The sequence below is a fragment of the Manis javanica genome, chromosome 3, assembly GCF_040802235.1.
Source record: "Manis javanica isolate MJ-LG chromosome 3, MJ_LKY, whole genome shotgun sequence".
Taxonomy (NCBI): Eukaryota; Metazoa; Chordata; class Mammalia; order Pholidota; family Manidae; genus Manis; species Manis javanica.
The window spans coordinates 137,616,859-137,642,492 of record NC_133158.1 but is presented as its reverse complement, the minus strand read 5'-3'; the positions used below and the strand labels follow the sequence as shown (position 1 = coordinate 137,642,492).

Genomic DNA, 25,634 nt, shown 5'->3' with positions numbered 1-25,634 from the left:
GTATATTGATTAAAATATTCATAAACCAAGAGTTCTGTGGCATGAACTGTTACCAGTAAACACTATTTATTAACATTTCTTTATTGAGTTCTTAGTGTTAAAATATTTTCACTCTGTGTTCATAAATGATAATCATAATTTACTTGTACATTCAAACTTCAAATTGAGTTAGACTAATGGAAGGAAAAAATATTTTATTTTGTAACGAAAGTATTTAAACTGATGAGAATTTTTATTTCAGCCTGTGGTTCAATTTCCACTTTCCTATCTACTGGACTCCCGCTCACGTTTTACAATGGCAATTTAAGAGAAATAATGCAGAGGGAACCTTATTTCCACTATTTTGCCTCTTTTCCTTAGCATGCCTACTGAAGAGGAGAGGGCAAAGAGAAATCTGCGAGATGAAAGAGCAGCAGCCGTTAGGGGCACAGAAAATGTTTTATCTGGGACACCTGCCTCTGGAAAGCTACAAAATGAGCAAGATTGTATTAGTCACCATCTCATTATGTCTACTTTAAATAAATGAGTTGGTTTAGATCACTTTCAACCTGGCTGCACAATGTAATCATCCAAAGGCACTCTTTAAAATTGTCAGAGGATGGGCCTGACCCCAAACTAGTTAAACCAGAAAATGCCTGCAGTGGAACTCAAGCAGTGTTTTTTTTTCCCTCCACTGAGTTCTCCAGGTGACTATTATGGGCAACCAAGGTTGTGAAATATAGGTCTAGATTTCCTAAAGAATGAAAATCCTTTAACAATTTTTGTACCATACTGCTTTAAATTTAAATAAAAATACATATGTCATTATTCAGATTGAATATAGCTTCATCTGTTTATCCCTTATTCTCTTTCCAATATAAATATCTCATCTCTAAACAGACCATGTAAAATAGTAGAGACTATGACTAAAATAGTCTCTAGTGATGTAAATTCTGCCTTGCTGCTCAAAGGACTTTCATACTGCAACCAAATATTTGTATAGCTTGGCAATTACACATAGTATTTAGAAGTTTGTTTCTATTATCACCTCTTAAATTGAACAATAACTATGAGACATGCAATAACTTGTAGGTTAGAAAAATAATTTCTCAATTTAGTGAAACTTCCACAATAATGTTATACTTTCCTCCTAAACTTGAATGGAAATTATCTGGTTTTTGGTAGAAATAGATGCCATTTCCTATATGTAAATGCTACAGCTGACTTTTACAATATTTTTGCAAAGTTGCAAAATTCCACTGTTAGGATCCATTGCTGCTGAAAGGTGACAAACGGCCTCTTAACGACATTTAAAATGTGATGCACTGTTAAATAATGAAAATTAGATGTCTTGGTTCAACATTCAAAAATCAATTAACATAATCCATCAACTCAACAGGCTAAAGAAGAAAAATGAGAGGATTACATTAATAGATGCAGAAAAGCTGACAAAACCCAATACCTATTCATGATAAAAAGCCTTAGCAAACTAGAACTAAAGTGGAACTTCCTCAACTTGATAAAAACTATCTACAGAAGAACCTACAGTTAACATCATACTTAATAATGAGAAACTAGTAGAAGTTCTACCCCTAAGATCAAGAAAAAGATGACCCTTCTTACCACTCCTTTTCAAGATCATACTAGAAGTCCCAGCTAATGGGATAAAACAAGAAAAGGAAACAAAAGGAATACGGATTGGGAAGGAAAAGATATATCTGATTTTGTTTGTAGATAACATGATTGTTTACATAAAAAATTTGAAAGAACCAACAAATAAAAACTCCTGGAACTAGTAAATGATCATTGCAAGATTGCAGGATACAAGGTCAACGTGCAAAAGTCAATCACTTTCCTATATACCAACATGAACATATGGAATTTGAAATTAATAACACAATGCTATTTATATTAGCACACAAAAATGAAACACTTAGTTATATATACAACAAGATATGTATAAGATCTATATGAGGAAAACTAGAAATCTCTGGTGAAAAAAATCAAATAACTAAATAAATGGAGAGATAGTCCATGTTTAGGGACAGGAAGATTCAATATTGTCAAGATGTCAGTTCTTCCCAACTTGATCTATAGGTTCAATGTTCAATGTCCCAATCAAAATACCAGCAAGTCATTTCGATATTGACAAACAGATTCTAAAATTTATGAGAGGAAAAAGACCCAGAATATACAACACAGTATTGAAGGAGATGAACAAATTCAGAGGACTAACACTATACAACTTCAAGAATTACTATACAACAATATTAATCAACACAATGTGCTATTAACAAAGTATGGAAAAACAGAATATGGAATCCATAAATACACCTACATAAATATCGTCAATTGATCTTTGACATAGGAGCAAATGCAAGTCAATTGAGAAAAGACCAGCTTTTCAACAAATGCTGCTTTAAAAACTGGTAATCCACATGCTCCAAAATGAATCTGGGCAGAGACCTTACACCATTCACAAAAATCAGCTCAAAATGAATGACAGACCTAATATAAAATGCAAACTCTAAAACTTCTATAACATAGAAGAAAGCATAGTTGATCTTAGGTATGGTGAAAACTTTTTAAGACATAATACCAAAGGCAGTATCCATGAAAGAAATAATTGTTAAGATGGACTTCATTAACATTAAAAAATTCTGGTCTCTAAAAGACACTGCCAATAAAATGAGAAGACATGACACAGACTTGGAGAAAATATTTGTAAAGCACATGTTTAATAAAGTATTGTTATCTAAAATGTACAGAAGAACTCTTAGATCTTAAGAGTAAGAAAACAGACAACTCAATGAAAAAATGGGTCAAAGACCTTAACAGACACCTCATGAAAGAAGACAAAAATATATATAGCAAATAAGCATAAAAGATGCTCAAAATCACATGTCATTAGGGAATTGAAAATTAAAACAACAATGAAATACCTCTACACAATTATTAGAATAGCAAAAATCCAAAACACTGAAACACCAAATTCTGGCAAGGATGTTGAGAATAGGAACTCTCTTATTCATTGTGGTAGGAATGCAAAATGGTACAGCCAGTTTAGAAGACAGTTTAGTAGTTTCTTACAAAACTAAACAAATTCTTAGCATATTATCCAATAATTATGTTCCTTGGTATTTACCCAAATGAGTTAAAAAGTTATGTTCAAACAAGAATCCACATGTGGATATTTATATCAGTTTTATTCCTAATTGCCAAAACTTAGAAGCAACCAAGATGTCCTTCAATAAGTTGTATGTAAGTAAGTTGTGGTACATAAGAAAATGGGTTATTCTTCAATGCTAAAAAGAAATGTGCTATTAAGCCACAAAAAGACATGGTGGCACCTTTAAATGCATATTACTGACTGAAAGAAGCCAATCTGAAAAGAGTATGTAATGTATGACTCCAGCTACGTGACATTCTGGGAAAACTATAGAAACAGTAAAAAGGTCAATGGTTGCCATGGGCTAAGAGGGAGAGAAGTATGAAAAGGCAGAGAACGGAGTATTTTTAGGGCAGTGAAAATATTTTGTATAACATTATAATGATGGACACATGTCATTATTCATATGTTCAAACCCACAGAATGCACACCACCAAGAGTGAACCCTAATGTCAACTATGGATTTTGCGTGATAACAATGTGCCAGAGTATGTTTGTTGATTAAAACAAATGTACTACTACTCTGGTTTGAGGTATTGACAGTGGGAGAAGCTATGAGTTTATGGAAACAGAGGGTACATGGGAACTCTGTACTTCCTGATTAATTTTGCTGTGAACCAAAAACTGTTCTAAAAAATAAAGTCTATTTAAATAAAGTATATTTAAAGTAACACTTAATGACTTTTCATTTATATTAAGCATTTTCCCAAAGGCAGCTAGAACACCATGCTCCAGTTAGGTGAAAAAATACTTTCCAGACTAGATCTGGAGCCCTATAAATTCCTAATTTCCTATGTGGGTATAGTTCATAGTTGGTCATAATGATTTACAGGCTTGGTAGTTGAAGATGTCAAGACCAACAGTATTATCAGAAATCACTGTTCTCTACTATCTGCTCTCCAATCAGAAGGTAATCAGTTTTACAATTAGTTATATTAAATAATGCTCTCTAGTATCTCTCAATCCTTCATATAAGATGCATTTACCGGTTTGTCTGAAAATCCTAAATGGATCAAGTATAAATTTGAAAGTCAGATTGGAAGTAATCTAGTTTCTATATCTGAGCTTGGGAAAATGAGATCTAAGAAAGTAAGCGACATGTTTAAGGTCACACAGTGATTTAAGGTAAAAATAGAATCAAAATCTGACTTTCAGGACAGGATATTTTGCTGTGCCTGTCTTTAAATGATGCTCTCACCATCTGAAAATTGAAACCAGACATGCACACAGCATTCTAATCTATAGATGTTAAGGAACTACTAGTAATAGCAAGATACTTGTTTTGTTTTTATCACATGTGGAACTTTACATCAAATTTTAATATTTTGAGAAAATATGTAATGCAAGGGCAGGCAACAGGGTGCCAATCAAACTTTTGTGACAAAAGTTTATAAATGTAATCTTTTAAATGTTAGCTCAGTCTATAGTAATTTTTAGAGAGATCAATATTGGCTGCTTTTTCTTGTGAATACAAACGACTAAAAAGAGTATTTGCTGGAAAATTACATAGTTTTAAGCACTTTTCTTCTGAATACTAAATTTTCTGGCTTTAAAATGAACAGCATAATAGGCAAAGCTTAATAGGCAAAACCAAAGCTATTGGTTTTATCAAATTACCAACATTCATTATTAATAATATTAAGCAGTAAGAAAAATGTTACCTCTAGAGTTATCTTTAAAATCAGAAGAGCTGTTGCTCAGATGAAGATGTAAGAGGTCTATTTTTCCCTTGGTGAAAGCTTGATGTTGATAGATGTCACTTTCATACAGAAAAGGACTCTCATAATGATGAAATGTGCAACTTTGATGTTTAGGGATGAGCAAAAGAATGCAGTTGAAAGAAATGATATGAAAAAGAAAAGAAAATGTCCCAGGTTATTAAAATAAATATAGTAAAACTTTAAGTGGACAAGATTTTCACATTAATTAAAAATTTGTTTTAAACTACTGCAGATACATTCACTTTAAACTACAAGTAACCAAATTGTTTTATGGATTTAAAAGAAATAGCCAATTAGACCAAATATGATATAACTGCAAAATTTCAATTGACAGTTTCTTTTTAAAATTATTCTGATTTGGTTCTGAGTGATCTTTGAAGTTTATTAAAATCTAATGAATCAAGGTATTATTAGTTATTATTACTTAAAATTTATTTATTCATCAAAAACTGTGTCAAAAATCCATATGTGGTATTTGTTTCAATTTTTAATGATGATTACTATATACAATCATAGTTACAATTTAAACAACATCCTCTATGAATGAAATAATATATTTAATAATACCTGATAATTATGTAAGTTCTTCATAGTGCTATTATAAAAATTCATGGATTATAGTGATATCAAAAAGATCCTCTTATATCACTTACTATCCTTTATGATTATTCTTAGAAAAAAGAAGCTCTATAGGCACCTGCAAACCCAAGGTGCAAAACTACTGCCAGAACAATCATCAATGACTTTCTCTACCTTCTCTAGAAACATACATGGATGTCAAAGAAAAGATTTGCAGTAAGATATGTAAAAGGGTCAAATTAGGGAGCAGAAATGCCATTCATTTCCTTAGCATTAGTGTAGTGTATGTAAACCTCTTATCTGCTGACCAGACAGTTATCTCCTGCCAAAAGCACATTTGCTGTTGGGTATCTGAGTCTATGTGTCCAAACGTGGGACTTTTCAGGTCTGAGGGCATCACTTAGGCCCACTGCTTCCAAAATGCTGACAGGGGCCTAAATTGATTGAACATATAAACAAAGAATCCATATAGGGGCTACTTAATAGGAATTTCATTCTGATGCTTACCAAATATAACACTTTGTAGTTGTAACACCTGAAATCCTAGCTAAAGTTCCAACAGCAAAGGTAGCTTGGAGTAATTTTTAACATTACTAACAAATACAACTAGATACTATTTTACATTTGGAAATGACAACATATAGAAAACATATAGAAAAAAGTTACAAAATAAGCCATGATACTTCATTTATTGAATTTATCACATGGTAAAATCTACCTAGGAAGTAATCTACAGTTTGGCAGCTCTTTTTATCTTTCAAGCTAATCAATAACATACCTGTTTTTATTTAGGGCTCATAACAAAATGAAATAAGAAAAATCCAAAGAGTATATTAGGAGAAAAGAAGAAAGCTCATGTGAAATATATCAGCCTTGATCAGACTTTTCAAATAATAATTCCACAATTCAGAAACCCCCATTAATCTAGATATCAAGTAAAAGTATAAATGCATCACTATAGACAATTTTCTAATTATTGAATGTTGACAAATATTAGCAATATTGTACACGAATTTAAACATGGCTTTGGTAAAATACACTTTAACACTAAAGTCACTTCTTTACATCATGAATTTCTCAGTTAAAGAGAGTTGACTTTTTGTGTCGATTTTTAAAAAGTATCAACATTAGAAAGATCTTACCTTTGTTGATCATCTGCATCCACATCAGCTAACTCAACTTTATAAGGCACAACATCTGGTTCTTCAAATTCCTCTTCAAAAGTCTTATTAAATACATGTTGTATAATATTAGCATGTTTATCAAACATGTTATACATTAACCAGCTAACTTGTGGGTAACATTTAGAGAATTTCTTCCTACAAATAATGTCATGAGCTCTCTAACTATATGCCATAGAACATGAGTTATAAAAGAAGTAAACAAATTCAACTGATATTTGTTGAGGATATTTGTATGTCAGACAGTTTATCACTACAATCACACCCAAAACTAGTAATAACTTACGTTTTATTATGTAACTACTAAGTTCCAAGTAGATTGGTGACTAAGATGGTTTTATGCATCAACCATTTAATGACAAGCACACACCCACATATATTCCTGCATGTGTGTATTTATTTGTTCAATATCTTAACTTTTTCCAGAGGAATAACAGAAAGTATATCTAGGCAAACACACATACACACACCCTAAAAGAGAAAGTAGTATTTAAAGAGGCACTTTCTCCATTCTAGTTTTTTCCTGTGATAACCACAGTAAAAGAAATACCTATGATTAGTGGTATACTCACCTACTAGATGACAAAAAAGTCAGAAAGATACTGAGTTTTCACAACATAAGCCTTCAGGCCCTGGAGCTCTGACTCTGTCTCTAGTTCTAGCTTACTCTACTTGGTGTCTTCTAGAGGTCTGTATTAAATATATTATTATACTAAGTCCCTTAAATCTTAGTACCAATTTTCCCTTTAAATAGAAAATAGCCTACGGCCATACCACCCTGAATGTGCCCCATCTCGTCTAAATAGAAAATAATGCTAAATGACATTCAAGAAACTAAATGTATACAAATGTTTTAAGTAGGTACCATATATGTGATTAATCTGCTAAAAAATCTGAAAACATAAAGAAAGAAAACAAACACCGAGCTACATCTCTGTAAGTTCAAAAAGTGAAATGTCTTTTCATCTCCCAACCTACATGCTTCCAAAAAAATGCCACAATATCAATTCAGCTCACACATTTACTGTCTACCTTAAAACTAATACTTTTTTATTCCTGTAAGCATATTTAAATTCAAACACTTGCAAATTTCCATTAAACTTTGTTGAATTACAAAAGTAACCTTGATGAAAATATTATGTAAGTATATGAATTTCCTGTTTGTTAAGTAATATGAATGGTCATTAAGCACTTACATCATCCAGTTCGACTATTGTTAGAGATGGCTCAAGTCTTTCTATGTTTAATTCTTCTACTGGCAGAAAAAGAGCTGGGTGTTCTACTTTAGTCTCTTCAGCTAGGAAATAAGATTAGAAAATAATGTCATCAAAGAATATATCTTACCTGATCATTTCCTATCTTCAAATAACATAGCCAACAATAAAAGAATAAATTCTCCTATGCATCCACACAAATACATAAATACTGTCAATTTTACCAGTTCAAATGAAACACACTTTTTCTTAACATTCAATTTTTAAATGAAACTCTTTAAGGCAAAGTAAATCGAGAGAATGGGAGGAAGAGGGTACATGACTTTGGAGATAAAGGGAACATAGTTCAGTTGATAATAATAGAGTAAAAATTTTTAAAAAGCAGATGCTGATTAATACCTAGTATATACAATTTGAAATAATGAATTCTAAAATAGCTTATCAAAACTGAACTAACCATCAATATCTTCATCATTTTCATTCCGAGAACAATGTGCCTCACAAGTGGTTTGACATTGAGATATGAATGTATCTGGTAGCATATTTTGAAGTTGTTCCTGTGGAGTTCTACAAAACAAGAAAGAAGCAATTAAAACACTAAAACACATTTACTTGAAACGTTCCCAGAAAAGATCTTAATTTATTTCACATACAGTGAGCCTACAAAATTAATGATGAAACCATAATTGTAACTCTAATTCACAGAAGAAAATCATGCTGGTATAACAGAATCCTAATCTATTAAAATAATTTTATGAATCAAATTAGCATCACACAATATTTTTTACTGCATATCCTACTGTTTTTCATTTAGGATAGAAATCAAAGTTATGGAAGTTACTGTTCTCACAAAAGCCACACGGATTTCATGAAACATGCAATGCCGATTTAAAAAGCTAATTTATGAATGTGTTATATCTCACAGCCTTGGCATTATATTCATAAGTTACAAGGGACCTAAAGACAGTTTTTGAAAATTCTACCAAACCAGCAGGATGATAAAATAGGCTCCCACAATATGAGTATGAGGTATTTTGGCTGTGGCATCCGTCAACCAATTAATAATGAAGGCTGGAGTGGCCCATCTCATATGGAGGCCACAAAACACAAGAATTCTCAGAGGTCAGGAGTGTGCATTTGGTCGCAGACAATATTCCAAAACTATTGGGAAGACAGTCACCTTTTAAGAATGTAAGTAGCTACAGCCCTTCTAGACTATACAGGTGCATAGAGCCCCATGTAAAAGTCAGGGCCTTCTTAATGGTATTAGTAGATAACAACCCAAAGCTTACAATGTACCAGGCTTTGTTCTAAAAAATTTGGGGAACTAAATCTTAATAGGTATATTAAATAAGCGTTTGTATTATGTTAATTTTACAGAAGAGGAAGCAAGGTACAAAGTAAACCAACTTGTTCAAAGTCATTCAGGTAGTAAATGAAGAAGAGGAATTTAAACTCAAGGAGTCTGCCTCCCCAAGTCCATGTTCTCTACCATGATATATTGCCTATTGTAATTTGCAAAGGCATTAAAATTTTATAATCTGGAAATATACAACTATGTGCATTTTCCAAACATGCATAATGTATGTATAAGAACACACCAAAATATTTATATATTATTCAGTTTGTATCTTAACAAATTTGAGGAGCATAACATCTTACATCCAAAATTTAATCAAATTGTGGGAATATTGAAGAATAAAGGTGAAAGACAAATTGGCACCCACCCATGAGATTGACATGGATACACACTACTAAAAATTCAGTTCATAGATACACATAAATGTATTATTATTCAGACATTCCTTCATTAAGTAAAAACTTATATAATTTTATGGGCAAAGCCCTAAACCAGAGACTATTTATAGGGTCTAGTTATTACAGAATTGGAGCTGAAGGAGCCCTATAGATCATTTATTCTAAACTCAATATTTTGCAGATGAGAAAAGAAGGGAGGATGGTACAACATTCAAAAATCCATCAATGTCATCCACTACATCAATAAGAAGGAGGACAAAAATCACATGATCATCACCACAGATGCTGAAAAAGCATTTGACAAAATTCAACATCCATTCATGATGAAAACTCTCAACAAAATGGGTATAGAGGGCAAGTACCTCAATATAATAAAGGCCATATATGACAAACCCACAGCCAACAACATACTTAACAGTGAAAAGCTGAAAGCTTTTCCTCTAAGATCAGGAACAAGACAAGGATGCTGACCTTCCCCACTTTTATTCAACATAGTACTGGAGGTTCTAGCCATGGCAATCAGACAACACAATGAAATAAAAGGAATCCAGATTGATAAGAAAGAAGTCAAACTGTCACTGTTTGCAGATGACATGATATTGTACATAAAAAAAAACCCACCCTAAAGAATCCACTCCAAAACTACTAGAACTAATATCTGAATTCAGCAAAGTTGCAGGATACAAAATTAATACACAGAAATCTGTTGCATTCCTATAGACTAATGATGAACTAGCAGGAGAAATCAGGAAAACAATTTCATTCATAATTGCATCAAAAAGAATAAAATACCTAGGAATAAACCTAACCAAGGAAGTGAAAGATCTATACCCTGAAAACTATAAGACATTCTTGAGAAAAATTAAAGAGGACACTAATAAATGGAAATTCATCCCATGCTCATGGATAAGAAGAATTAATATTGTCAAAATGGCCATCCTGCCTAAAGCAATCTACAGATTCAATGCAATCCCTATCAAAATACCAACAGCATTCTTTAACAAACTGGAATAAATAGTTCTAAAATTCATATGGAACCACAAAGGGCCTGAATAGCCAAAGCAATTCTGAGAAGGAAGAGTAAAGCAGGGGATATTATGCTCCCCAACTTCTAGTTCTATTACAAAGCCACAGCAAACAAGACTATTTGGAACTGGCACAAGAACAGACCCAAAGATCAATAGAACAAAATAGAGAGCCCAGATATAAACCCACACATATATGGCTAATTAATATATGATAAAAGAGCCATGGACATACAATGGGGAAATGACAGCCTCTTCAACAGCTGGTGTTGGTAAAACTGGACAACTACATGTAAGAATGAAACTGAATTCTGTCTAACTCCATACACAAAAGTAAACTTGAAATGGATCAAAGACCTGAATGTAAGTCATGAAACCATAAAACTCTTAGAGGAAAACATAGGCAAAACTCTCTTGAATATAAACATGAGCAACTTTTTCATGAACATATCTCCTCGGGTGAGGGAAACAAAAGCAAAAATGAACAAATGGACTACAACAAACTAAAAATCTTCTGTACAGCAAAGGATACCATCAGTAGAACAAAAAGTCATCCTACAGTATGTGAGAATATATTCATAAATGACATATCCGATAAGGGGTTAATATCCAAAATACACAAAGAGCTCACATACCTCGACAACCAAAAAGCAAATAACCTGATTAAAAAATGGACAGATGATGTGAACAGGCACTTCTCCAAAGAAATTCAGATGGCCAGCAGGCACATGAAAAGATGCTCCACATCGCTAATCATCAGAGAAATGCAAATTAAAACCACAATGAGATATCACCTTACACCAGTTAGGATGGCCAACATCCAAAAGAGAAACAACAAATGCTAGAGAGGATGTGAAGAAAGGGGAACCCTCCTATACTGCTGGTGGGAATGTAAATTAGTTCAACCATTGTGGAAAGCAGCATGGAGTTTCCTCAAAAAGCTCAAAATAGAGATACCATTTGTCCCAGGAATTCCACTCCCAGGAATTTACCCAAAGAAAACAGGATCCCAGATTCAAAAAGACACATGCACCCCTGTGTTTATCACAGTACTATTTACAATAGCCAAGAAATGGAAGCAGCCCAAGTGTCCATTGGTAAATGAATGGATAAAGAAGATATGGTACATATACACAATAGAATATTATTCAGCCATAATTAAAAACAAATCCTACCATTTACAACAACATGGATGGAGCTAGAGGGTATTATGGTCAGCGAAATAAGCCAGGGGGAAAAAGACAAGTAGCAAATGATTTCACTCATCTGTGGAGTGTAACAACAAAGCAAAAAGGAACAAAACAGCAGCATACCCACAGAACCCAAGAATGCACTAATAGTTACCATGGGAAAAGGAACTGGGGAGAGTGGGTGGGAAGGGAAGGATAAAAGGACTAAGGGGTATTATGATTAGCACACATAATATAGGGGGGGCACAGGGAAGGAAGTATAGCATAAGAAGACAAGTAGTGATTCTATAGTACCTTACTATGCTGATGGACAGTGACTGTAATGGGGTATATGGTGCGGACTTGATAATAGGGGGAATGTAGTAACCACAATGTTGCTTATATGAAATCTGCACCTAAGATTGCATATCAATGATACCTTAATAAACAAGTAAAGAAGGAGAAAGAAAAAGAAAAGATGGGCCAAGAGAATTTAAGTGATTTATTTGCCCATGAACAAACAAGTAATTAGTCTAAGTACTAAGTCTGCACTCTGGATATTGGGATTCTAGCACCAATGCTTTAATAAAAGATCATGACACATAAATAAAGGATGGACTCTCTTAGAATACGATTTCACCAGATGCGCCTCAAAATTTAAACAAATATTTATTGATCACTGAACAATTCATTTGGGGAAGCAAGATACGTGATTCTAAATTTATTCTTTGAATCACTGTGAGGCTGTTTGCATCAGAATCACTAAGGATGATTTTTAAATGCAAAGTCTCAAAGCCATCCTTAAAAAGCACTGATTTTTAGATCTTTCTGGAGTTGGGTCCATGAATAAGTTTTTTAAGAACTTGTCCCAGGTGCTTTTGATAATCAGCTAGAACTGAGAATTACATGAAATGAAAAAGTAGGGGAACTGAAGTCAATATCAGCTAACTCTTAATATCCATCTTTAAAATACTCTAAATCCTACCATTTAAATGATCCACTGGAGCTATTAAGATAGCTATTAATATCTATCAACACTTATGTATTGGTTGTAGGTAAAAATGCAATAAATGTTACTATCTAAATCAGAAAAGAAATACAAAAATAAATGCAATTTAATGCATATTTATAAGATTATTATAAAACATGACAATTACAGGCAAACATAAAGTATAAACCATGATCATGGCTGTCAACTTGGGAAACTTTTTGCCACACAGATTCAAAAATACACCACAAACTTCTGAACTGAAAATGGATTGCCCTATCCTAGCAGCCATAATTAAGATACAAAACATTAATGCAAAAAATTATTACTCTTAAAAATTATGTTGAAATGAATAGTGAATATGTTCACTAACCATTCCTCCTTAAAAAGGAAATTTACCAACATGCAGTATTCAGCATAACTCAGGATCTCATGTTCTCATTTATTAAAGCTTCTTGTATGTGTCAAAGCACATATGATGGTGGCCATTTAATAAGAAAACTGTGCTTCTTTTACTGCATAAGAAACTGTGAAAAGCAGCCACCAAAAAAAGATATGTGACTTTGGAATTACTTTGATATATTAATTCCTAAACTAGAATGAGACAGTTGACAGGCACATATTATTGAGTTTCACACCTGAAGGATAGTTAGGGGCATCATTCTTCAAAAGACATACAGACAACTTTGACAGTAAGTACAAAGAAATAACCAGACTACGAATGAGCTTAAACCCTGCTACATAAACCACAATGAATATACTGTGCACCTATTAAAATGATCACCAAAAGAAAAAAAAATCCTGAAAATGCCATGTGCTGGCAAGGATGGAGTGCAACTAGAAGTCTCATACTTTGGAAGAAGGAACACAAAACTGCAGTCACTTTGAAAACAATTTGGCAGTTTCTCATAAAAATAAACATATACTTGCCATACAGTGTAGCCATCCAGTCCCAGGTATTTACCCAGGGAATTAAAAACTTATATTCAAACAAAAATCTATATGCAAATGTTTATAACAGATTTAGTCATATAATTGCCAAAACCTAGAAGTCAGCAGGATTCCCTGCAACAGATGAATGGATAAACTGTACATCACATTGATGAAATACTACTCCACAATAAAAAGCAATGGATTTGATTCACTCAGGAACGTGGATGAATCTTATATGCATTTTGCTAAATGTAGGACACAAAAGACTACATATTGTATGATTTCATTTACATGACCTTCAGAAAAAGGTAAATATATAAGGATGGAAATAGACCAATAGTTGCCACAGTTGGAGAAGAGAGGTTGACTATAAAGGGGAAGCATCATGGGATTTCAGGATGGCAGAACTCTGCTGTTTGGCACTACGGTGAATTAATGACCCTAGGCATAGGTAAAACTCATACAACTATGCACAAGTTTATGCTATTAAAACCTTTAGAAGTTCTAAGGATATGGGCATAATCCAATGAATGGTAGATCCACTCTAGAGGAAGTGGGAAAGAAATGAGTACTGTGGCCCAGGCACTGGTGAAAACAACGTTCTGACTGGATACTGTGGGCTCAAGATAAAAAGCACTGTATGCAATGTACTTTGGTTGGTACATTTGTTCCAAACTTAGGGTTGGTAAATTTATCGCTATATCAAGGATAAGGAAAGCCAGGATTCTCACTGTAGGTGAAAGAAGCTACAAAGAAGCAAAGGGAGCATGTAAATAAACCATGTCATGTTGGTTTGGAGTCAAAGGTATGAGTGTGAACTCATGTTTACTTTAACAGATATCCAGGCAGACAGACACAGAAATATTTAGAAATGTGTGTATAGCAGGATAAGAAAATATATATGTATTTCCTAGAAGGTCTCTAAGAAGGCCTAGGATCTATAAACACTTGAGAAGCAATGAGCACACCAAGAGTCTAGCTCTTCATTTCTGCATACCATTCACCAACAGAATGGATCAGGATTCTTTGGAGAAAATATTCTTAGGCTAGAATAGGAAAATGCATCTTGTGTGCCAGAAAAATGAAGAAATGTTCAAAGCAAACCAAACACCAAACAAAATGAGATGAGAACACATTGAAAAGGAGAGGCATCAATCTGAAAGGAGTCTCAATGGTCAGAGCAGGAACTATTTGAGTCACAAAATAAATAGTGGTTTTGAATATAAATACAGAAAACAAAATAAATATACATGAATCTACATAAACGGCTTAATAAATAGTTAAAGTAGAAGAAGGGCTATTCTTCCTTGAAGAATCGCAGTTAATAAATACAGAAAATTAGAAAGAATGAAGGAAGTAGAAAACTACCAATAGAGCAGCAGAGTAATAACTGCTGCAGGCAAAATCTACTTATAAATGCTAAAATTCACAGAGGAAAGTTTAAGGCAAAACAGGATTTTGTGTCATCTCACAGAATCTCCCCTAAAATACTTAATTATTACTATGATGTAAATATTTTTGTCCCACCAAAACTTGTGTAGATATCCTAACACCCAATGTGATGGTATTAAGAAGTGGAGCCTTTGGGAGCATTTAGGTCATGTAAGCAGAGTTCCCATGCTAGATGAGGGCCCTTAGGGAGGAGACCCTGAGAAAGCCATGTAAGGACACAGCAAAAGATGGCCACCTATGAGCCACCCTGGAACCAGGCCATCACCAGGCTCTGAGTTTCCTGGCATCTTGATCTTGGACTTCCTAACCTCCATAATTCTGAGAAATAAGTGCTTGTTGTACATAAGCCCACCAGTCTGGGGTATCCTGTTACAATGTTCCAAATGGACAAAGACAGAAATTGGCACCAGAAGTGGGTGTTCCTGTAACAAATACCTAAAAGTGTGGAAGCAGCTTTGGAACTGGGTAATGGGTAGAGGCTGGAAGAATTTTGAAGTTCGTGCCAGAAAAAAGCTACATTGCTATAAACAGACCTTAACAGATATTCTGGTGAGGGCTCAGAAGGAAAAGAGAATACCTATGTAATTCTTCTTACAGAATACCTGAGTTCTAAACAAAACATCAGTAGAGATATGGATGGTAAATGCCATTCTGATGAGGTATCAGATGGCACTAACACATTATTGGACAATGGAGGAAAGGCAATTCTTGTTAATAAAGTGGAAAAGAACTTAGCGAAATTGTATTCATGTCCTAGTGTTCTATGGAAGACACCATTCACCGTATGAGTGAAGATACCATTCATCACATGAGTGATGAAATTAGATACATGTCTGAGGTAATTTCTAAGCAAAGTATTGAAGGAGAGCCTGGTTTCTCTTGACTGCTCATAGTTAAATGCAAGAAGAGAGAAATGACTTAAAGACAGAATTATTAGTCAAAAGTGAAGCAAAACTTAAATATTTGGAACATTCTCAGCATATCCATAACGAAAATAATGAGAGACTATTCAGGAGAGAATACAGTAGGTATATGGCCAAAGGATCCTCTGACAGGGAGATTAGTCAGCCATCTATGCAGAAGCCAGGACTTATGTCCAAGAAATTGAAAGGATGACCCCAAAGGCAATTCAGAAATCATCAGGGCTAGCACTCCTATCACAGGCCCAGAGTGAGCTTACTGCAAAGAGCCCCTGGGTAATGTCCAGCAAAACTGTGAGGGGAAGGCTGTTCCTATGACTCCAGAGGAGAAAAGTCACAGGATTCCAGTCCAGGCAAGTTGCAGGCATGTGACCCAACACAGAGCCACCAGAGGGCCATCCAAAGTCATGGGGGCAGAATCACCCAGAGCCTTGGGGCCCTACCTCTGCCCGGCAAAGCTACAGGGGTAGAACGGCTGCCTCAGAGTGTCCAGAAGGTGGGGACCCTGCTCTAGTGTGTCTGGAAGGTGGGGCCTCCATCCCAGCGAACTTGGATGGCAGAACATTGACAAAGAGGACAGTTCTCAGGGCTTGAGATCTAACAGAGCTTGTCCTGTTGGGTTTCAGATTTGCTCAGAAACTGTTAATCCTTTCTTCTTTCCTATTTCTCCCTTTTGGAATGGGAATATCTATCATATGCCTGTGCCACCATTGTATAAAGCATAAAACATGTTTGATTTCATAGGTTCACAGTTAGCAATCTGCCTCAGAATGAATCATATATTAAACCTCATCCATATCTGATTTAGATGGTATTTATATAAGACTTTGGACTTTAGACTTGAGATGATGCTGGAGTGAGTTAAGATTTGGGGCTTTTGGGATGGAATGAGTATATTTTGACTGTGTAGACATGAACTTTGGGAGGCCAGAGCATAAAACTCTGTTCTAAATGTTTGTGTCCCCACAAAATATATGCACTAAAATCTAACCTCCAGCGTGATAGTATTAGGAGATGGGCCTTTGGGAGGTACTTAAGTTGTGAGGCTAAAGCCCCTGTAAATGGAATTAGTACCCTTGTAAGAGAGAGACACCTTGCCCCTTGTGTGATGTGAGGACACAGTGAGAAGACAGCCATCCCTGAACCAGGAACTGGCTCTCTACAGAAACAGAATCTGCTGGCACCTTTACCTGGACTTCCCAGGCTTGAGAACTGAAAAATCAATGTTTATTGCTTACAAGGTACCCAGTCTATGGTACTCTGTTACCATTTGATAACATCCCAAAGAGACCAAGACAGTAATTATAAAGGGTAAAGGAATGACTTTACAGTGGAGAAAAACTTGGTGAGTACCATGTTAACCATGTGTTCAAAGTTAACTTTCTGGTAATGATATTACTGACAGCAGGACCCTGTGATACCATGCACTGAGAAGGGCACATTCTCTCTGTAGTATTGTAGTATTCTTCTTCAAAATGTATGACCTCCATCTAATTATGAAAAAACATCATGAAGGCCCTAATTGAATATATTTCATGAAACAGATGGCATGTACTCTTTAAAAATGTCAAGATCATGAAAGACAAGGAAAGACTGAGGAATTGTAGTACATGAGGAGGTATTACAAAAAAGGCATTGTGAGATCCCGGATTGGCTCCTGAAGCAGATGTTAGTGGAAAAAAGGTGAAATCCAAATAGAGACTGTAGTTTAGTTAGTAATATTGTACCAAAGTTAGTTTCTTGGTTTTGATACACACACTATGGTTATGTGAGATGTTAGCATTAGGAAAAGATGAAAGAATAATATTTGGGAATTCTTTATACTGTTTTTCAATTCTTCTGTACATCTTATTTCAAAATAAGAAAATTTAAAGAAAAGAATCTGCTATATGAAAAACAGTTGAAGGGGCATGGAAAAAGATGTCATAAAAGAAGCTTCAAGAAAGACAAGAAAGGTTGATTTTAAAAATCTGAAGAGTTGCCATGGAGAGGAGAAATTCAGTTTCCTCTCTATTGGCTTCATTTGTAGAACTGGAGACAACTTTAGAAACAAGACAGGAACAAATTATAGCCCATTACGAGATATGATAGCAGGCAGAATGTTCCAAGATGGAAGAGGCCATCTCAGAAGATGGTTTTTTAAGACTGAAGGTGAAGCAAAGGCTTGTGGACCAGCCCTCACCCACATTCCAGACAGGTCCTCCAACACCCTGTTCTTCCAAATGTAGTTCAGAGATGGGGTACCCAGACCAGTAGCTGAGAGCTATCAGAAATTCAGAGATACAGAATTTCAGGCCTCACCCACACTTACTGAAGAAGAATCTGTATTTTGCCACAGTCTCCAGGCAACTCAGGCACCATGAAGCGTGACCAGCACTGCCACAGGGCCAACAGGGCTGGTGGCTCTTAAAGGTTACCTCTCAATATGGTTCTTAAATGATGGTAAAATTATGAATGACTACAACATGTACTCACTCAGTTTTGGTTTAATATTTAATAGTTAAACTTTCAAACAATATATGAAATGGCATATCTAATGATATTGCCTTTGAACAGAAATATTTGAATACTATTAACAAAACTGAAAAATTGAAGGTCCAATTAATTTAAAAGGAGATTCTGAAATGTATAGCCTCAAAAGTTTATACTATTGTGAGTGGGAGCCAAGATGGCGGCATGAGTAGGACAGTAGGAATCTCCTCCCAAAAACATATATATTTTTGAAAATACAACAAATACAACTATCCCTAAAAGAGAGACCAGAAGACACAGGACAACAGCCAGACTACATACACACCTGCGAGAACCCAGCGCCTGGTGAAAGGGGTAAGATACAAGCCGCAGCCCAGCAGAACCCGAGGTTCCTCACCCCAGATCCCGGCGGGAGGAGAGGAGTCGGAGCAGGGAGGGAGAGAGAGCCCAGGACTGCTGAACACCCAGCCCCAGCCATCCGCACCGGAGCGCAGACACAGTGCATGCATGGAGGGCTGGAAACTAGGGAAGCAGGACAGTAGGACCTGTGAGTGGGTCCTGAAGCTGGCACCCCTGTGACAAAGAAAAGCGAGTGCTTTTTGAAAGTCTTAAAGGGACAGGGATCCACAGCTGGATGGAAGCATCCCGGGTCACAGTCCAGCAGCTGGAAATTCCAGGGAACACTGGGCACACTAACCCCCTGAGCAACAGCTCTGAGACCCCTCACGGAGGTAAACAGCCAAACAGCCCCCTGTCCATTACCCCACCGAGGCCCCGCCATAGAAGAGCAGAAGCCTGAGGCTGGCGACGCTCACAGCAAGGGAGCTTCCTCCATACCAGCAGGCAAGATACAGACACAATGTACATGCAATTGCCCAAGACAAGCCACAAGGGGTCGCAGTTTTCCCAATAAAGAAAGGCCAGGAGCCAAGTGGAAAGTGTCTTGACTCTCCCAGCGGACAGACAAGTTAATAGCACTCCACTGCACCTATTAACATGAAAGGGCAAAAAAATTTGATCCAGACAAGATTCATCCAGACAGCTTCGACATCTGCTACATCTTCCCCTGAGAAGGAACCTGGGGAGATAGATTCAACCAGTCTTCCTGAAAAAGAATTCTAAACAAAAGTCATAATCATGCTGATGAACTTGCAGAGAAATATGCAAGAACTAAGGAGGGAGAATACAGAAATAAAACAATCTCTGGAAGGACTTCAAAACAGAATTGATGACATGCAAGAGACCATTAATGGACTAGAAAACAGAGAACAGGAATGCAGAGAAGCTGATGCAGAGAGAGATAAAAGGATCTCCAGGAATGAAAGAACATTAAGAGAACTGTGTGACCAATTGAAATGGAACAATATCCACATTATAGGGGTACCAGAGAAGAAGAGAGAGAAAAAGGGATAGAAAGTGTCTTTGAAGAAATAATTGCTGAAAACTTCCCCAAACTAGGGGAGGAAATGGCCTCTCAGACCACAGAGGTACACAGAACTCCCATGATAAGGGATCCAAGAAGGGCAACACCAAGACACATAATAATTAAAATGGCAAATATCAAAGACAAGGACAAAGTATTAAAGGCAGCCAGAGAGAAAAAAAGGTTACCTACAAAGGAAAACTCATCAGGCTATCATCAGACTTCTCAACAGAAACCCTACAGGCCAGAAGAGAATGGCATGATATACTTAATGCAATGAAACAGAAGGGCCTTAAACCAAGACTACTGTAACCAGCACGAATATCATTTAAATATGAAGGAGGGATTAAACAATTCCCAGACAAGCAAAAGTTGAGGGAATTTGCCTCCCACAAACCACCTCTACAGGGCATCTTACAGTGACTGCTCTAGATGGGAGCACTCCTAAAAAGAGCACAGAAAAAAACACCCAACATATGAAGAAGGGAGGAGAAGGAATAAGAAGGGAGAGAAATAAAGAATCATCAGAACATGTTTATAATAGCTCAATAAACGAGTTAAGTTAGACAGTAAGATAGTAAAGAATCTAACCTTGAACTTTTGGTAACCACAAACGTAAAGCTTGCGATGGCAATAACTACATACCTTTCAATAATCACCCTAAAGGTAAATGGACAGAATGCACCAATCAAAAGACACAGAGTAATAGAATGGATAAACAAGCAAGACCCATCCATATGCTGCTTACCAGAGACTCACCTCAAACCCAAAGACATGCACAGACTTAAAGTCAAGGGATGGAAAAAGATATTTCATGCAAACAACAGAGAGAAAAGAGCAGGTGTTGCAATACTAGTATCAGACAAATTAGAGTTCAAAATAAAGAAAGTAACAAAAGATAAAGCAGGACATTACATAATGATAAAGGGCTCAGTCCAAAAAGAGGATATAACCATTATAAAAATATATGCACCCAATACAGGAGCACCAACATATGTGAAACAAATACTAACAGAATTGAAGGAGGAAATAGAATGCAATGCATTCATTTTGGGAGACTTCAACACACCACTCACTCCAAAGGACAGATCCACCAGACAGAAAATAAGTAAGGACACAGAAGCACTGAACAATACACTAGAACAGATGGACCTAATAGACATCTACAGAACTCTACATCCAAAAGCAACAGGGTACACATACTTCTCAAGTGCACATGGAACATTCTCCAGAATAGACAACACACTAGGCCACAAAAAGACCCTCAGTAAATTCCAAAAGATTGAAATCCTACCAACCAACTTTTCAGACCACAAAGGCATAAAACTAGAAATTAATTGTACAAAGAAAGCAAAAAGGCTCACAAACACATGGAGGCTTAACAACACGCTCCTAATAATCAATGGATCAATGACCAAATCAAAATGGAGATCCAGCAATATATGGAAACAAACGACAACAACACAAAGCCCCAACTACTGTGGGATACAGCAAAAGCAGTCTTAAGAGGAAAGTATGTGGCAATCCAGGCATATTTAAAGAAGGAAGAACAATCCCAAATGAATGGTCTAATGTCACAATTATTGAAACTGGAAAAAGAAGAACAAATGAGGCCTAAGGTCAGCAGAAGGAGGGACATAATAAAAATCAGAGAAGAAATAAATAAAATTGAGAAGAATAAAACAATAGCAAAAATCAATGAAACCAAGAGCTGGTTCTTTGAGAAATAAACAAAACAGATAAGCCTCTAGCCAGACTTATAAAGAGGAAAAGAGAGTCACACACATCAACAGAATCAGAAACAAGAAAGGAAAAATCATGACGGACCCCACAGAAATACAAAGAATTATTAGAGATTACTATGAAAACCTATATACTAACAAGCTGGGAAACCTAGGAGAAATGGACAACTTCCTAGAAAAATACAACCTTCCAAGACTGACCCAGAAAGAAATAGAAAATTTAAACAGACCAATTACCAGCAACGAAATTGAACTGGTAATCAAAAAACTACCAAAGAACAAAACCCCCGGGCCAGATGGATTTACCTCAGAATTTTATCAGACATACAGAGAAGACATAATACCCATTTTCCTTAAAGTTTTCCAAAAAATAGAAGAGGAGGGAATACTCCCAAACTCATTCTATGAAGCCAACATCACCCTAACACCAAAAAGAGGCAAAGACCCCATCAAAAAAGAAAACTACAGACCAATATCCCTGATGAACATAGATGTAAAAATACTCAACAAAATATTAGCAAACCGAATTCAAAAATACATCAAAAGGATCATACACCATGACCAAGTGAGATTCATCCCAGGGAAGCAAGGATGGTGCAACATTCAAAAATCCATCATCATCCACCACATGAACAAAAAGAAAGACAAAAACCACATGATCATCTCCACAGATGCTGAAAAAGCATTTGACAAAATTCAACATACATTCATGATAAAAATTCTCAACAAAATGGGTATAAAGGGCAAGTACCTCAACATAATATAGGCCATATATGATAAACCCACAGCCAACATCATACTGAACAGTGAGAAGCTGAAAGCCTTTCCTCTGCGATCGGGAACAAGACAGGGATGCCACTCTACTCACTTTCATTCAACACAGTACTCGAGGTCCTAGTCACTGCAATTAGACAAAACAAAGAAATACAAGGAATCCAGATTGGTAAAGAAGAAGTTAAACTGTCACTATTTGCAGATGACATGATACTGTACATAAAAAACCCTAAAGACTCCACTCCAAAACTACTAGAGCTAATATCGGAATTCAGCAAAGTTGCACGATACAAAATTAACACACAGAAATCTGTGGCTTTCCTATACACTAACAATGAGCCAATAGAAAGAGAAATCAGGAAGACAATTCCATGCACAATAGCATCAAAAAGAATAAAATACCTAGGAATAAACCTAACCAAGGAAGTGAAAGACCTATACCCTGAAAACTATAAGACACTCTTAAGAGAAGTTAAAGAGGTCACTAACAAATGGAAACTCATCCCATGCTCCTGGCTAGGAAGAATTAATATCGTCAAAATGGCCATCCTGCCCAAAGCAATATACAGATTTGATGCAATCCCTATCAAATTACCAACAGCATTCTTCAATGAACTGGAACAAATAGTTCAAAAATTCATATGGAAACACCAAAGACCCCGAACAGCTATAGCAATCCTGAGAAGGAAGAATAAAGTGGAGGGAATATCACTCCCCAACTTCAAGCTCTACTACAACACCACAGTAATCAAGACAATTTGGGATTGGCACAAGAACAGAGCCAATGGAACAGAATAGAGACTCCAAACATTAACCCAAACATATATGGTCAACTAATATTCGATAAAGGGGCCATGGACATACAATGGGGAAATGACAGTCTCTTCAACAGATGGTCCTGGCAAAACTGGACAGCTACATGTAAGAGAATGAAACTGAATCACTGTCTAACCCCATACACAAAAGTAAATTCGAAATGGATCAAAGACTTGAATGTAAGTCATAAAACTCTTAGGAAAAACCATAAAACTCTTAGGAAAAAACATAGGCAAAAATCTCTTAGACATAAACATGAGTGACCTTTTCTTGAACATATCTCCCCAGGCAAGGGGAACAAAAGCAAAAATGAACAGATGGGACTATATCAAGCTGAAAAGCTTCTGTACAGCAAAGGACACCATCAATAGAACAAAAAGGTATCCTACAGTATGGGAGAATATATTCATAAATGACAGATTCGATAAAGGGTTGACATCCAAAATATATAAAGAGCTCGCACACCTCAACAAACAAAAAGCAAATAATCCAACTAAAAAATGGGCAGAGGAGCTGAATAGACAGTTCTCTAAAGAAGAAATTCAGATGGCCAACAGACACATGAAAAGATGCTCCACATCGCTTGTCATCAGAGAAATGCAAATTAAAACCACAATGAGATATCATCTCACACCAGTAAGGATGGCTACCATCCAAAAGACAAGCAACAACAAATGTTGGCAAGGTTGTGAAGAAAGGGGGACCCTCCTACACTGCTGGTGGGAATGTAAATTAGTTCACCCATTGTGGAAAGCAGTATGGAGGTTCCTCAAAATGCTCAAAATAGAAATACCATTTGACCCAGGAATTCCACTTCTAGGAATTTACCCTAAGAATGCAGCACTCCAGTTTGAAAAAGACAGATGCACCCCTATGTTTATCGCAGCACTATTTACACTAGCCAAGATATGGAACCAACCTAAATGTCCATCAGTAGATGAATGGATAAAGAAGATGTGGTACTCAGCTATAAGAAAAAAACAGATCCTACCATTTGCTACAACATGGATGGAGCTAGAGGGTATTATGCTCAGTGAAATAAGCCAGGCAGAGAAAGACAAGTACCAAATGATTTCACTCATATGTGGAGTATAAGAACAAAAGAAAACTGAAGGAACAAAACAGCAGCAGAATCACAGAACCCAAGAATGGACTAACAGTTACCAAAGGGAAAGGGACTGGGGAGAACGCGTGGGAAGGGAGGGATAAGGGCGGGAAAAAAGAAAGGGGGCATTACGATTAACATGTTTAGTGTGGGGGCGGGGCACGGGGAGGGCTGTGCAACACAGAGAAGACAAGTAGTGATTTTACAGCATCATCATATGTTGATGGACAGTGACTGTGAACGGGTATGTGGGGGGGACTTGGTGAAGGGGGCAGCCTAGTAAACATAATGTCCCTCATGTAATTGTAGATTAATGATACCAAAATAAAACTAAAAAAAAAAAAAGTTTATACTATTGTAAAAAAACCTGAGAGCGGTCCCTTTTCAAAGTAATCTTTCATTGATTGCATTATTTTTGCTCTTTTTCTTAAATTCTATAATCTATTTGTGCCTTTTTCCCACAAATACAGTTTAATTTCTCAAGGCAATCCCTAAATTAGTGATGTACCATATACATAAATAGAATTAAAATTCTCATTAGAACAGTAGAAGCTTCACAGGGATTAATATTGCTTTAAGATTATTTATGCAAACATGCAACACGTATAAAATTGCTACAAAAAGCATGTCACATAAGCAAGAGACATAAATAGCTTTTATACTTTTTATTAATATTGCAAAATTTCAAGAAGTACCTTCTGTGTTTTTTAAGCCATAATTTTTCCATATAGGATAGACTGTCTTCCTTAAATTCAATTGTAAGTGGCTCTCTCCAAATTTTCAGGTTAGTTTGTACTTCACATTCTTCCAATGAGTCTATAAAAAGTATAATGTGCATAATTAATGTAACTTAGTCTATAAACTGCTACATCTTCTCTTGAGATACAGAACTTACCATTTTTGAGGCAAATGTGCTTTGATATTCATCTATATAATCAATAGTTTTAGGCTTCAATAATGCAAAAGAGTTAAATATTGGTGATTTATTAAGTGTATAGACAGTTTTCTTCAACAATGCTTTGAAGTGAAAGAAATCTTAGGAATCACAAGTTTTTAAAAGCACCTAATTCTTTTAGATAATAAAGATAAATATAGATTCATTATATATTCTATGAATGCACAGACACTTAAAGGTATGCATGATAGCCACTGACAATAATATTTACACATTATGGGAAACAGCAAATAAATAACTCATAACGGCACCTGAAGGA

The 25,634-nt window shown here is 35.8% G+C and overlaps 1 protein-coding gene across 5 annotated transcripts in view; it reads right to left on the bottom strand.

Moving 5' to 3' along the window:
• ZBBX (zinc finger B-box domain containing) overlaps window positions 1-25,634 on the bottom strand; it is a 117,394-nt gene that overhangs the window by 27,530 nt on the left and 64,230 nt on the right. For all 5 annotated transcript variants that reach the window (XM_073232132.1, XM_017657144.3, XM_017657147.3 and 2 more), the window contains 5 exons: window positions 25,116-25,236; window positions 8,301-8,410; window positions 7,826-7,926; window positions 6,591-6,673; window positions 4,810-4,949 (listed from right to left, as the gene is read on the bottom strand). In XM_073232132.1, the coding sequence (XP_073088233.1) occupies window positions 4,810-4,949; window positions 6,591-6,673; window positions 7,826-7,926; window positions 8,301-8,410; window positions 25,116-25,236 (555 nt within the window). The remainder of the gene's footprint in view (window positions 1-4,809; window positions 4,950-6,590; window positions 6,674-7,825; window positions 7,927-8,300; window positions 8,411-25,115; window positions 25,237-25,634) is intronic.